Source organism: Myodes glareolus, chromosome 9 (assembly GCF_982192425.1).
Source record: "Myodes glareolus chromosome 9, mMyoGla1.1, whole genome shotgun sequence".
In the NCBI taxonomy this organism is placed as follows: Eukaryota; Metazoa; Chordata; class Mammalia; order Rodentia; family Cricetidae; genus Myodes; species Myodes glareolus.
This window is the reverse complement of record NC_142034.1, coordinates 65,385,210-65,399,638: the sequence shown is the minus strand read 5'-3', so window position 1 is coordinate 65,399,638 and position 14,429 is coordinate 65,385,210. Positions and strand designations below refer to the sequence as shown.

The following is a 14,429-nucleotide window of genomic DNA, read 5'->3' as shown; positions in this document are numbered from 1 at the left end:
ATAAGAAAAAAGAACTGGTGTCCCCTAGCTACAACATTTTAGGTTTGTCCAATCAGATGATACTGTTTTGGAGTCCTCATTTAAATATAAGGATGACAAATAACCCTGCCTCCGCCGTCTCCCTGTTCGTCTTGGTGCAGCCAGTGCAGCAGGATGCCGGAGCCTTCCCGCTCCACTCCAGCCCCCAAGAAGGGTTCCAAAAAAGCCATTACCAAGGCGCAGAAAAAGGACGGCAAAAAACGCAAACGGGGCCGCAAGGAGAGCTACTCCATCTATGTGTACAAGGTGCTGAAGCAGGTGCACCCCGACACTGGCATCTCGTCTAAGGCCATGGGCATCATGAACTCGTTCGTCAACGATATTTTCGAGCGCATCGCCAGCGAGGCTTCCCGCCTGGCGCATTACAACAAGCGCTCGACCATCACGTCCCGCGAGGTGCAGACGGCCGTGCGTCTGCTGCTGCCCGGGGAACTGGCCAAGCACGCTGTGTCCGAGGGCACCAAGGCTGTCACCAAGTACACCAGCTCCAAGTGAGGCGCTGCGCGGGCGTCCCCAACCCAAAGGCTCTTTTCAGAGCCACCTTCCAATCTCAAAAAAGGAGCGTGCTACCTGGTGTGATAAAGAACTGTCATTCACTTGATGTGCATTGGGTTGGGGGTTGTACTGGACATTGGGACACGAAGGTAATATATGCCTTCTTTATAAAGATACATTAATAAAGAAATTGATTTGGTTCAATTTTGGCCACTGAAAGCGTAGTTAAGTAGATGGTTTCCGGGGGCATTTTGGGGTGGACTGCGCGGTTGGGGTTGGGGTTGGGGCGGGGGGGGGGGCGTCAGCAGCAGGATCTCTCATCTTTTCACCTTCTCCATCCGCCTCCCCTATGTCCTGCGGAGTGCTGTGTTGAGGCTCAGGTTGTTGTGCTTTCGTGACTGATGCTTTTGGGGCCATCTTCCTCCATCCCTCTGCTTCCTTCCTCCCCTTGCCAGGATTAGACCCTTAGAGCTCTTGGAGACAAAAACAGTTTAAACAGGTCTTCTGTAGTATTTTACTCGAAACGCCTAAAAATGCCATACACAGCCCCTTGCTCTCCAACCTTACCACTAAGCCAAAATCTGGCCAGGGAAAATTCTGACATTTTATCCACGCATGTATTTAAACGATGAAATGTTCTTTTGTTCATCTCAATGTATACATATGTGTGTGCACGTGAATATAGATCATAAAAATGTGTGTGTGCATTAACACAACTCTAGTAAATGGTGAAACGACCTTTTAAATAAAGTAAATCAGTGCCTTTGAAACAACAGCAAAAAAATAATAATAACCCTATATGTGTTTTACTCAATTTATGTCTGCAATTAATGACTAAATGCAAGAACAGTCCAAACTACTGTCCTCCTAAAATTCCAATCTTAGTGGTTCATTGTATGTGGGAGAAGCCCATCTTCCATGAGCTCCTGGTTGCCCCTGGTTCCGATTGCATGTTGGTTTCTCTGGTGGACAATGGCGGTCTTTCTCCTCACACCATCTCCAGTGACAGGCGCTCATTTGTCAACATTTAACCTCTTACTGTCTCACACAGGAAAGGCGAGCCTTTCTGTTGGTAACTTCTTAAAGAGACAGCTTTTTCCCTTGCTCGAAATTCTTAGTTTGTTCCCTAATAATTAGCAAGTTTATCTTGAGCATCTAGTTGGGGCTGGGGAATGGCAGTTTCGTCATTATCTCAGACTGCACGCCTGCAGATCCCTCGTTCCCCCTCCACCCTCACTAACATTAAGTTTTTCAGATCCAGAAAACATATTATTTGCATTGTCCTCGCTGCTATGACAAATCTCGCATATTTGCTATGCACTGCTACACTTTCCAATTGTTCAATGCCACCTGGCCTTTCACTGTCATGACATGGAACTGGCGGCACTGATTTTGTACACAGTTAGTTGCTCTCCATTTTCTATATTATAAAATCTCAACAACACAGACAGTTTTTCACATTCTTTGTCACCTCTTTAATATTCATAGTCTACAGGAGGACAAATCTTCCCCATTCTGAGCTGTAGCTGACAAAGTAACACACCTGGGCAGCTTATTCTCAACTTCCAGTTTTTGTCAGGAAAAAAAAATTAAAAATTAAACCATTGTATTGCCAACAACTATAAATGTATTGTTATAGAACTATACTTGGAAATTATGATTGTGTGTTAGATTTGCTCGCTGATTCTATCTTTTGTACTAAAAATGTTTAGGTTCATCTGCCAGGCTCGTCTTTCTCCTGGAGGCAAAGGTTACAGTTTATTGAAACCATATGTTGTCCCAGGCCTAGACAAAGCAGCTGCAAACATTCCTTTAAAACTTGGGGCTGGAGAAATGTCCCAGGGTTAAGAATACTAATAACTCTTGCAGAGGATCTGAGTTCAATTCCTAGCACCCATAATAACTGGATCATTAATGGCTGACAGCCATCAATAATGCTAGTTCCAAGTGATCTGACCCCCTTTTCTGACTTCTGCATGCACGTGGTACACATAAATGCATGGAAAACCTTCATAGCTAAAATTTTAAAATGGATAGTTGACTCCAAGGCCTGGCCATGTGGGTCTGTAATGGAGTACTTCCTCAGTATAGCAAAAGTGTCAGAAGCCTTGACAGTCACTTGGCATCAGTTCACAGAGGACTGTATTCAGCCTTTTTTTTTTTTTTTTTTTAATGTAAATCCTGTTTGTGTTTTGTTTGGTGACAGTCTCACTGTGTAGCTCTGAATAGTCTGGAACCTGATATGCAGACCACACTGGTGTTGAACATACAAAGATTCCCCTGCCTCTGCTCCTCCCAACTGCTGCCATTTCAAGTCGACAACACCACATTAGGCTTCCAAATCCTCTATTTGGGAGACGATTAAGAATACTGGCATGGGTCCATGGTGGTGAATGCCTTAATCCCAGCACTAGGGAGGCACAGGCAGGCGGATCTCTGAGTCTATATAGTGAGTTCTAGACCAGCAAGGTCTACATAAAGACACTGACACACTGGTGTGTGTGTGTGTGTGTGTGTGTGTGTGTGTGTGTGTGTGTGTGTGAAAGAGACAGCAGACACAAGACAGAACGTGGTCTCCCCTATGATGATGGATCATGGTTTATGTTTTCAATTGTAACTAAAGAAGAAATGTACTGGGTCAAGTGGTTATGACAAGGCTTCTATTAATATGTACTTACTTATATATTTTTATAAAAAGATGTCAAATGAAAATAATGCCATATACTACACACTAACTACTTGTACCCATGAATGGATTTGAAATAAACAACCCAGGCAGAGGGAAAGAAGGGGACTGAGTGGTGTCTTAGTGGTAGAGACTTGGCTAACATACTAGAGGTCCAGAGTGTAGTCTCCCACCCAAGCCCTCCTCCCATCAGGCCTCAGTGGAAGACTCAGCTTCATTAAGGTACCATGATTCGTGCCTTAAACAACTGTCTGCTTTTCTGGTGTACCTCTTTAAACGCGGACATAATTTGGTTGGCATGTTTAAACTTCAATAGAAAACTCTGGAGATCAGCAATTGGTAAAATGTAATATACATATAATTGCTGTTGACAGAATATGAGGCAGAAGAAAAATAAAGACAAATTCTGAGAGAAAATAACCTGAAATATCTTTTAAAGAACTTACTTTGACCTGACTCGTGTTAATGTTCTAATGGTATTTTTAAGACTAATTTTTTTTTTAAAAAAAAAAAAAGGGAGGGGGTGTCCTGTGTTGCGATTTTCATCCTTGCAGCTACTTGACTTATTAAAAAAAAATACTTCAGATGCTAACTTTAAAACGTTTGAAGTTGTCAAAAATCCTTTTTACATGAAAAGGGGGAGGCAGTACAGCTACTGTAGAAAATTTCAGTAGAGACATTTCTCCCAGCGACTGTCTCTTAGCATCTGTCCAAACGTACTTATTATTCTGTGCTAGAGACAGCGGTAAGATTCTCAATACATCTTATAACAGTTCAAATAATTATCATGAATCCTCTCTCCATAAATAAAAGCCAAACCAAGGAAAGCTGTGTTCTTTCCACAGGTAAGATTTCCTGCCCAAACGTTCCAGACCAAAATGGCATTCTCCGGAAAAAGAAAAAAAAAAAATGCTGAGTATGGAAAATTCTGTTACCAATGCTCTACAGAAAAGAAAGCAGCTTAGGACAGCAACTCATTTGCTCAAAACAGGATTCTTTCCCAAATCCTTCCATCCCCTAACCACTAAAGCTGCCGGCTGCTGCAGCTGGCTAGATCCAGCTCCTGCACACAGGCATTCAGGGTGTCGCCATGCCTTTACAACCTCGGTTCCAGCAAACCGCTAGGGCAGGATCTATTGGATGCTATAATGCCAGAATGGTCATATACAGGGGATAAGACGCCTGTTTATTCCAGGAGACGTTCTAAAGGAACGCAGATCTGAGGCCACCCAGGACGCGCGGCACCCAGAATCCCACTATGCTTGTGACCTCGCCCACCTGGGTAAGACTCGAGGCTTGGGGAGGGGACTCACGTCCCTTGCCTCCTCCCGTGGCCATCGTCCACATCCCACCCTTAGGAAGAGCAGACCGAGCAGCTGCAACCCTACATTCCTCATTCCAAATACATCTCTCTTGGTCGTACCCAGTAACAGGGAATTTCCATCAGGTGCGTGGCAACCATCAATGCCTCCACACACTGTGTTCAAGACCCTTTTAACGACCGTATGGGTGGCTCTGAAAAGAGCCTTTGGATTGAGGACGCCGGCGCAGCGCCTCACTTGGAGCTGGTGTACTTGGTGACAGCCTTGGTGCCCTCGGACACAGCGTGCTTGGCCAGTTCCCCGGGCAGCAGCAGACGCACGGCCGTCTGCACCTCGCGGGACGTGATGGTCGAGCGCTTGTTGTAATGCGCCAGGCGGGAAGCCTCGCTGGCGATGCGCTCGAAAATATCGTTGACGAACGAGTTCATGATGCCCATGGCCTTGGACGAGATGCCAGTGTCGGGGTGCACCTGCTTCAGCACCTTGTACACATAGATGGAGTAGCTCTCCTTGCGGCCCCGTTTGCGTTTTTTGCCGTCCTTTTTCTGCGCCTTAGTAACGGCTTTCTTAGACCCCTTTTTGGGGGCCGGAGTGGACTTGGACGGATCAGGCATATTGGCTAGCTACTGTGGAGAGACACGTACGTCCGCTGCACCAACTCTATTTGTACGCCTCGTATTCAAATGAAGGATCAAACATTGCTCGCTTTTGATTGACTACAACAACACATTATGTCATCCCAGAGCAAGGGATATGCAAATTAGGCTTGCCGTGTTCCTTTTACGATTGGCTAACGCTGCTATCCAATAGAAAGGCGCTGTCTAGCCTCCCTCCTGATCATATATAAGGGCTTGTTGGCGTTTACGGGGTCGTTAGCGGTAGCTTTATCGTTGGTTGGTGTTACTCTTTTGGTTATCAGTTGGAGATGTCTGGTCGTGGCAAACAGGGCGGCAAAGCTCGCGCAAAAGCGAAATCCCGCTCTTCCCGCGCTGGTCTACAGTTTCCTGTGGGCCGTGTGCACCGCCTTCTCCGTAAGGGCAACTACTCGGAGCGGGTGGGTGCCGGCGCCCCGGTGTACCTGGCAGCGGTGCTGGAGTACCTGACTGCCGAGATCCTGGAGCTGGCTGGTAACGCGGCCCGTGACAACAAGAAGACGCGCATCATCCCGCGCCACCTGCAGTTGGCCATCCGCAACGACGAGGAGCTCAACAAGCTGCTGGGCCGCGTGACCATCGCGCAGGGCGGCGTCCTGCCCAACATCCAGGCGGTGCTGCTGCCCAAGAAGACCGAAAGCCACCATAAGGCCAAGGGCAAGTGAGGCCCTTCTGGTCCTTAGTGCTACTTAACGGACACCAAAGGCTCTTTTCAGAGCCACCCACAACCTCAAAAAGAGCTGTACACTGAGCCTGTTACCGCCAGGTACTGGCCAGGGCTGGGTCTCCCGATTCCTTCCGTGCGTTTGTGTATCTCCGCGCGGCGCATGGGGTGGTGACCGCTCAGGCCAACGGCTTCCGTCTGCAGTTGGCCTGCGGTTTGTCCCCACCACTCTAGTGTTAAGCACTCGGTTTCCTTTAAGGTTCATGTTTAAACCTTAGGGGCCACTTGGTTTGGCTGGAGTTAGCATTAGGCTTTGGTAGGTTAGAAACTCGTGTTTCTAGTGAAAGCTAATGCGGCAGTTCTACCAAAGCGTAATTCAAGATAGGATCTAAAGTGTCAGGTTTTTTTTTTTTTTTAAATAAAGCGAACAACTTGAAGTTTTTCATTTTCTTTTGTGGGAGACGGGGAGCGACACAGGTCAGTGCTGCCCTATAAATGGTAGGATTACAGATAGATGGCCATGATGGTGGTCCAGCAGGCGTTTGGAATTGATCAAACAATCTTACCCACTTAAGTAGCTTAACCTTGAACAACAAAATAATTTGTCGGTTTTGGTAAAACTAGGTTTAAGAGTACAGCAATGTCCAACAGTAAAGTTTAAAGGAGAACATGATTAGCATCACACCAAGTAAAATGGGAGTTTTTAGAGAGGATTGTGATTTCCACAGGCAGTATAAAGAATGGTGGGACAGTTACAGATAAAATCACTACCAGTGGGAAAAGGGAGTGTTAAGGGGGATTAAATGAGTTATGACAATTCATTAAAATGTCACCGAGTCTGGCATGTGTCCCCTTTCCTGTTAACTCCGCTATTCTCTTTCAATTTTAGCAGTACAGGAGAGCAAGACAATTATATAATACTTATTATATATACCCTACCAAAACTGGGTCTATTCAAGCCTGGACTCCTCAGACACTGTCTGCAATTATAAGTCTGTATAAAATATCAACATCTCAAAAACCTGTTTGCCTAAGAATAAGCAATGTCCTCAACTGTGAGTCTCAACCACACAATAGACACAAAAACTGCATATAGATTGTACAGTCTGCTAGTGGGTGGTTTCAGTAAACCAACGCCCAAGGGTTGGACCTTGAGATCTTCTTATGTTTTTAGTGAGATTCTTCAGTTCTAGCTTTAGTTTGTGTGTATTCATAGATCATTGTAGTTTCTTAATCTCTTGAGTGACAGTTAAACTTAGGAGTTGGATGTTACTATTTAATGGTGTCATGGAAGCATTGTGGAGGAAGATGTACTGGATTAGCTTCTCATCTCCCACCTCCAAGGCTTCCTGTCAAATGCACCAACCACCATCCAAAAGGAATATTTAATTTTCCATTAAATAAAATGAAAATAAATCATCTAGCAGAAGCTACACAGATGCAGCAATAGTATCATTTATACAAGCTAAAAAAGGAGCCCAAATATCCATCAGCTGAAAAACGGAATTGCAAGACGGGTTTGTCCTCATAACGGACTGCTAGTCAACGGAAGGGAATGAATCGCTGATTCGTGTGCAACATGAACAGACCTCAATGTCCAGAACAGGCATGCTCCGACAATAGACACAGGAGCTGTAAGGGGAGAGAACAGAACTTCCTCATGTGGTCGTGGAAGAAGACACAGGTGATGGCCACAACAAAAGAAATAGATGTCCCTCAACTGCTCACATGAAAGTGGTTCATCCTATCTTGTAAATTTCACCTAAATTTGAAGAAATTTGGAGTGTGTACCAAATGGACAGAGAAGGGCTAGAGAGATGGGGAGAGTAAAGAGCTTGCATTGGAAGCATGAAATTACCAGGCCCCATGCAGCGCAGGGCCAGGTTAGCACTTGACTGTAATTCCAGTGCTTCTAAGGAAGATAAGAAAATCCCTAGAGCTCCCAGGCCAGCTAGCCTGGTATACATAGCAACTAACAAAGAGACCCTGCCTCAAAGTAGAACCTGAGAACAGCACCTGAGATGGTCCTCAGACCTCCACACATTAGGCACATGTTTGCCTGCCTTCATACACATACATACATTCATACACGCGCATGTGTGCATGCACACACACACACACACACACACACACACACACACACACACAGAGGGGGAGAGCGAGGGAGAGACGGAAGTCTGGAAGCGGGGCAGAAGACAGAAAGAAGACCGATGTGTTCCTGTGCTTGCTTTCTAGAATAACACTGACCCAGCTCAGGTAGAAGGAGGTTAAGCTCAGGTACCCGATCTGCCATCATCAGAAACCACGTGGAAGGGCAGGTATGGACATCCTGATACCGCAGCAGCTCTGGACCGGTTTTGGTAGTTCACCTTGGCAGGTTTGGCCCACATGCGTGTTGTGTGGGAGCATGGAGGTTTTTTTCCTGACCCACAAGCCTATATTAGAATTATTTTAGCCACTCTCCATGTGTCCCTATGCACTGTTGTTTATTGAAGACAAGAAAAGAGATAGAGGGTTCCAGAAGCATGCAGCTGGAGCCAGCCCTGGAAATAGCTCCAGACATTGTTTGCAGAGTGTGGGAGCTCTCCACCTGGCTCTCCAGCATCCTTTGTTCCTCTTCTAGGTGTAGGTCTTTCCTCCAGCCATGCTTCCCACATTCAGTCTCTGCTCTGTGGGACCATTTCTTGCAAGCTCATCCACATGTCCAATAATCTCCCACATCAAAAAATTAAAAATAGACCTAGTATATGATCCAACTCTCCAACTCCTGGGCATCTATCCAAAGGAAAAGAAATCAGTATTGTGGAAGAGACATATGTACCGAAATGCTCATTGTGGCGCTGTCAATAGCTAAGACATGGGACTAACTCAAATGTCTATGAAGGAGCAAATATATCTTTAAAATGTGGTATATACACCGAGCAGTCGTGGCACATGCCTTTAATCCCAGCACTCGGGAGGCAGAGGTAGGCAGATTTCAGTGAGTTCAAGGCCACCCTGGTCTACAGAGCAAATTCCGGAACAGGCTCCAAAGCTACACAGAGAAATCCTGTCTTGAAAAAAAAAATGACATATACATGGATTAAATACTACATAGGTTTGAAAAACAGAATTCTGTTATCATGTGGATGAACCTAGAGGACATGACAGTATCCCTTGGTATGCCAGGGGGATTGGTCACAGGAACCCCGGTACTTTAAATTATACCAACATAACCTCTAGTACATAATGTGACATAAGGATAGGGTAAGTAGTTGTGCTGGGTTGATCAGGAGTCAGTCTCATAAAGCTCCCTGCATGTTCAGAAGAGATGACAAGAAGGGGTAGGGGAGCTGGAGCGCCAGGAAAGGTCAGCTGGAGAATCAGCAGGGGTTAGCTGGAGAGTCATCAAAGCGTCTCTAGGGGGTTAGTGGCTTCGCCCAAGGACTGCAGAGGCTGCAGGTTTCCATACTGTCCCTCCAGCTATGATCTGGGGTTCACACAAGCACCAGGCAGTTGCACTCAGACTGTGTAGACAGCAATTCCTCCCTAATGTGATGAGCTGCAAGGCCCAGTGTTCAGGAGGCAGGGAGGCAAGGAAGGTCCCCTTTTTCTGTGTTATCACCCCAAACCATGACTTCCACAAGCCCACACCTCTTCCCCAAGCTGCATGCCTGCAGCACCAGCTGGACAGATCCACCTCCTAACTGCCAGTGGCAGCTCGCCCTCACTGGTGTCAAGATCACATGAGGTGGTCCTCACCCTGGTGATTCAATTCAGAAAAACAGACAAAATATACCTGTTTTGTGTTTTGTGTATGCTTGAGTTGCTATGATAAAAATATACACACAGAAATTAGATAATTGGCTCAATTAAATTAAACAGAATGAGGAACTATTATTTTTTATTTTATTTTATTTTGGTTTTTTTTTTTTTAAGACAGGGTTTCTCTGTAGCTTTGGAGCCTGTACTGGAACTAACTCTTGTACACCAGGCTGGCCACGAACTCACAGAGATCCGCCTGCCTCTGCCTTCCTAGTGCTGGGATTAAAGGCATGTGCCACCACCGCCCAGCTGAAACAATTATTTTGTAACCATACATTTGATCAGATGATAATACTCAAAATAGCAAAGCTCTACAATTCAATTTTAACAACTCAAATTTTAACTAGGCAAAGGACGCGAATAGGAATTTCTGTAAAGATACGCATGACCTTTGACATCGCTACAGCAACTAAACAATAAAACAACGGAGAGGTGGGAGAGGTGTCGCCTCATTCCTGTTACGATGGCTGTCGTTTTCCTTCCTTCCTTCCCTTCCTTCTTCCCTCCCTCCCTCCCTCCCTCCCTCCCTCCCTCCCTCTCTCCCTTCCTTTCTTCCTTTGTTTTAAAAAAGCGTCCTCTCCCTTCCAGGACTCTCACAAGCTTATAGTCTTTTATATCACCCTATTCCTGCCTAAGAGATAAACTCTGCAGTGTTGTGGCCAGCTCACCACCTCCCAGTTTACTACCCTCGACTAGCTGACAGCGACAGAGAGGTACAGAGAGGCACATTTGTGTTAAGTATGCCCTGAAAATAATGTTGAACAGGTATTTGATAAAGTTAATTTAAAACAAAGGACTTCTTCCCGATCTGGTCAGTGATGTAGAGAAGGAAAGAAATTGAGGTCCCACAGCAAGCAGAATAGAGCTGAGGGGGCAGTGGCGTCCCGCAGCTGAGCCCACGCCCCCATGTTTCACTTCCATCCCCTCCTTCCACCCTTAATACTACAAGCTAAACCTCCCTTTGATCCTTTCCCACAAGTCCAATAGTGCGGCTCGGGTTCTGATTGGGAGAAATTTGACAGGAAAAGGAAACTACGGGCCCTAGAAAGAAGTTCTTTGCCAGATATTAAGACGCTGCTCTGCAGTTGCATGCAGCTTTGCGTGGCGCGACTTCTCTCTGGGAAGCTCAGTTTAGACTTGTTGGAATTGCAAAACAGATTTAAGATCAAGGCCGTGGGACTCGTGGGTGCAGCGCACAGCTTGGTAACCACCCCGATGACGATTGCACAGAGTTCGGCCTTCGGGAGGTCTGGTGTGCAGGAGTGTGAGCGCCGGAGCTCAGGGAAGGTTTCCGGCGGCCTCTGGTGGGCGTCTTGGCTTTGGGTGCTGGAGAAGCGGTGCTCCCTGCACGCAACGGCCCCCGGAACCTGGCCTTGCTCAAGGGCGTTTCCCGATTGATCAATCCGAAAGCTCTGACTGATCTCGTCTGCTGCTTGAGATGCGGCCGCCCGGGGCGGATGCTCCACCGCTTCTCGGTCTCTGCCACAGCTCATCCCTGGCTCCCTCAGAATTTCAAACGCTGTGCACCACTGGTGTCTCACAAGGTCGTGTATTCCCAGAGGCAAGAGATACGGTTTGTTCTTTCTGAAAGTGAAGCCATTTTCCTCACATCACTATGTGTACCAGAAAGTGGTGTCCCGGTTCCGGGCGCCACCCACGGACGACCCGCGTCCCCTTCCTCGGGATGATGCAGCGCCTCCCCGCGGCAGCACCCCTGAACACCCGGCTCCTGATTCCCTTTGCGGTATTCGCTCGCGGCTGTTTAAACTACACATATACATTTAGAAACAAAACAAAATGATTTTCAGTGCGTTCCTTTTTTTTTTTTTAAACCAAATCCGTAAAAATGCAACACAGTCTGATTTCTGTCTTTTTCTCGACTCGCGATTGGAACTATGTTGGCTACCTTTTCCATACTCTGACATGGTCTAAATAATAGTTATTATTTCTTGTTGCCCAGATTGTGACGTGGTGGCCTGTGGAAGGCCCTTGAGTCTAGCCCGTCCTTGAAAGTATTTGCCTCAAGAAATCTTTTTATTTTTTTCAGATCCAGCTGTGTTTTATTTTGTTTGAAAAAGGATCTTATCATTTTTAAAAAAATATTTATTTATTATGTATACAATATTCTGTCTGCTTGTATGCCTACAGGCCAGAAGAGGGCACCAGACATCATTACAGATGATTGTGAGCCACCATGTGGTTGCTGGGAATTGTACTCTGGACCTTTGGAAGAGCAGGCAATGCTCTTAACCACTGAGCCATCTCTCCAGCCCCCCAAAAAGGGTCTTTTCAACGTAGCCTAAGCGACACTCAAAATTATCCTGATTCAGCCCAAGTGCTGCAAATGTAGCATGAACTACCATGCCCTACTATCCCTAGATCTTTGAGTCATTTCTTTCCATATATTTTAGATTTATTAGTGTATATTAACTGTGCATAGTAATGGTGTTCACTTTGATAATTTCATACATGTATATAATGTTTGTTCATATCCACACACACCATCTCTCCCCCCCCTCTGGTCACCTTCCTCTTTATAAATACCCCCTCCCCATTTTCACATCTTTAGAAAAAATGTCTAACTTTCACATGCTAGGGAATCCATGCAATGCTTTCCTTTCTGGATCTGGCTTATTTGACTTAACACAATGATCTTGAGTTCTATCCCTTTTACCAGCAAATAACATTTTTTTTCTTTTTCTCAATTCTTTATTTTTTTTTCTACTTCTCCCCTCCATTTTTAAAATAGTGTCTCACTATGTAGCCCTGTCTAGCCTTAAACACACAGAGATCCCTCTGCCTCTGCCTCCCAAGGGCTGGGATTAAAGGCGTGCGCCACCACCGCCCACCCATATTTCATTGTTACTGACAGAATAAAGTATCCTGTTTCCTTTAACCAGAAGGTTAGGTTTTCTTTTTTTAGCTACTTGGCTTAGAGGGCAAAGGTTGGTGCTGTGGTCTGCACATGTCCCCAGAGTCACACACTAAAACATCATCACCAGTGTGAGAGTGGTCAACAGTGGGGCCTTTAGGAGGCGTTAGTCGAGAGAGAGAGTCCTTAAGAAAGGGCTCGAGGTAAAGGTTCTCACTCTTCAAATAAAGGTAGCTAGAAGCTTCTATCCATGGCCACCACTAGACATTGAATTCACCTGCCTGGGCCTTGGCTTTGTCTTTCCAGCTCTCAGAACTGTGAGAAATGAAGTCTCTGATGTTATAAATTGCCCAGTCTATATATATAATTTCATAGCTTGTGATCATATATATGTGTAACTAAAATTTATTATGTATTTTGCTTTGGCCCATAGACCCAGTTTATAACTCCTAGAGCCCCCCCCTTTTAATTAAGAACAAAAACCCCAGACATGTGTTCTATTAAGGTACTTGGCCTTTTTCCTTGATTCTTGAAGCAACTTTTTAAAAAAGGTTTATTTATTTATTATATATAGTGTTCTGCCTGTATGTCTGCCTGCAGGCCAGAAGAGGGCACCAGATCTCACTATGGCAGAGGGGTGGGCATGAATTGCTATATGGTTGCTGGGAATTGAACTCAGGACCTCTGGAAGAGCAAACAGTGTTCTTAATGGCTGAGCCACCTCTCCAGCCCCTGAAAGCAACTTTTGGTCAGATTCAGAACTATAGAAATAATCTTTTTTTATGCTGGGGTCCTTGAGGCCTCAGAAAGGAAACCCTCCCTCCCCTTGTCCCTCCCTGTGCCCACTCTCACCCTCCTTTTTACTTTGTACTTTTTAAACTAATCCTTTTCCTTCTGTAGGCAGGCCACAGAAATGGAAATCTCTCTTTCTCAAGGCAGGTCACAGAACCTAGGAATATCCTCTAACCTTCCCCTGCCTTTCTGCCTTGGAGCCAGCCATACAGACATTCTCAACCTACCTTTTTGATGATCACAGCCCCCCGACACACACACACACACACACACACACACACACACACACACACACACACCCCAAGTTTCACTGGAGTGTCTTCTCCACAGAGAGACCAAGAGAAATCCGAGGAGACAGGTCTGGCCAGGCTTAGCCGGTTACATCCACTTCAGATCATAACCTTTGTGCCCCAATAGTTGTGCACACTTTAATCATGGCTGTGCAGGTAGGGAGCTGCCGGACACTGGATTCGTGGAATGCCCCCAAGGTGAAGAATTCTCACACACCAGCGGGGAGTGCCGAGTGACTCTACAGGGACAGAAACTCCTGTGCCCAGGACCCACTGGTCATTTGTAGTTTTTAAAATAGTCTTTGTACCCAAGCCAGGCGGTGGTGGCACACGCCTTTAATCCCAGAACTCAGATTCAGAGGCAGGTGAATCTCTGAGTTTGAGGACAGCCTGGTTTGCAGAGCTAGTTCCAGGACAGCCAGGGCTACACAGAGAAACCCTGTCTCAACAACCCTCCCCCACCCCACCCCACCCCACCCCACCTTCCTACGTTTTTTTTTAAAAAAAAAAAAGGCAGGGTAGTGGTGATGGCACATACCTTTAATCCCAGCATTTGGGAGACTGTGAGTTTAAGGCCAGCCTGGTCTACAGTGCAAGTTCCAGTTCAGGATCCAAAACTACACAGAGAAACCCTATCTATAAACAACAACAACAACAACAAAAAAGTCTGCAAAAATATATCAGTATTCCCTGAGTTCTGTGAAGATTCAAATAAAAGCTTCTTAGCAGTCCAGTCAGTCACCCCATTAAACTCCATCAAATCCAGTTTTTCCCATCGACTCCCAGCAGACTAATATGAGGTACGCCGTTTT

General features: G+C 45.9%; 3 protein-coding genes across 3 annotated transcripts; 2 read left to right on the top strand and 1 right to left on the bottom strand.

Annotated features, from left to right (window-relative positions):
• Nucleotides 1-103: 103 nt before the first annotated feature.
• LOC125404219 (H2B.U histone 2) lies at nucleotides 104-738 on the top strand. Its single transcript, XM_048440028.3, has one exon. The coding sequence runs from the start codon at nucleotides 154-156 to the stop codon at nucleotides 532-534; it is 381 nt and encodes a 126-aa protein (XP_048295985.1). The 5' UTR covers nucleotides 104-153; the 3' UTR covers nucleotides 535-738.
• A 4,037-nt stretch (nucleotides 739-4,775) lies between these two features.
• On the bottom strand, nucleotides 4,776-5,179 carry LOC125404218 (histone H2B type 3-B). The gene has a single exon (XM_048440027.3). It carries the CDS (start codon nucleotides 5,154-5,156, stop codon nucleotides 4,776-4,778), a length of 381 nt encoding a protein of 126 aa, XP_048295984.1. The 5' UTR covers nucleotides 5,157-5,179.
• A 212-nt stretch (nucleotides 5,180-5,391) lies between these two features.
• H2ac25 (H2A clustered histone 25) lies at nucleotides 5,392-6,296 on the top strand. The gene has a single exon (XM_048440026.3). It carries the CDS (start codon nucleotides 5,468-5,470, stop codon nucleotides 5,858-5,860), a length of 393 nt encoding a protein of 130 aa, XP_048295983.1. The 5' UTR covers nucleotides 5,392-5,467; the 3' UTR covers nucleotides 5,861-6,296.
• The last annotated feature ends 8,133 nt before the right edge of the window (nucleotides 6,297-14,429 follow it).

Coding starts and splice junctions, on each gene's coding strand:
- LOC125404218 (XM_048440027.3), bottom strand. CDS start 5,156: ATGCCTGATCCGTCCAAGTCCACTCCGGCCCCCAAAAAGGGGTCTAAG.
- LOC125404219 (XM_048440028.3), top strand. CDS start 154: ATGCCGGAGCCTTCCCGCTCCACTCCAGCCCCCAAGAAGGGTTCCAAA.
- H2ac25 (XM_048440026.3), top strand. CDS start 5,468: ATGTCTGGTCGTGGCAAACAGGGCGGCAAAGCTCGCGCAAAAGCGAAA.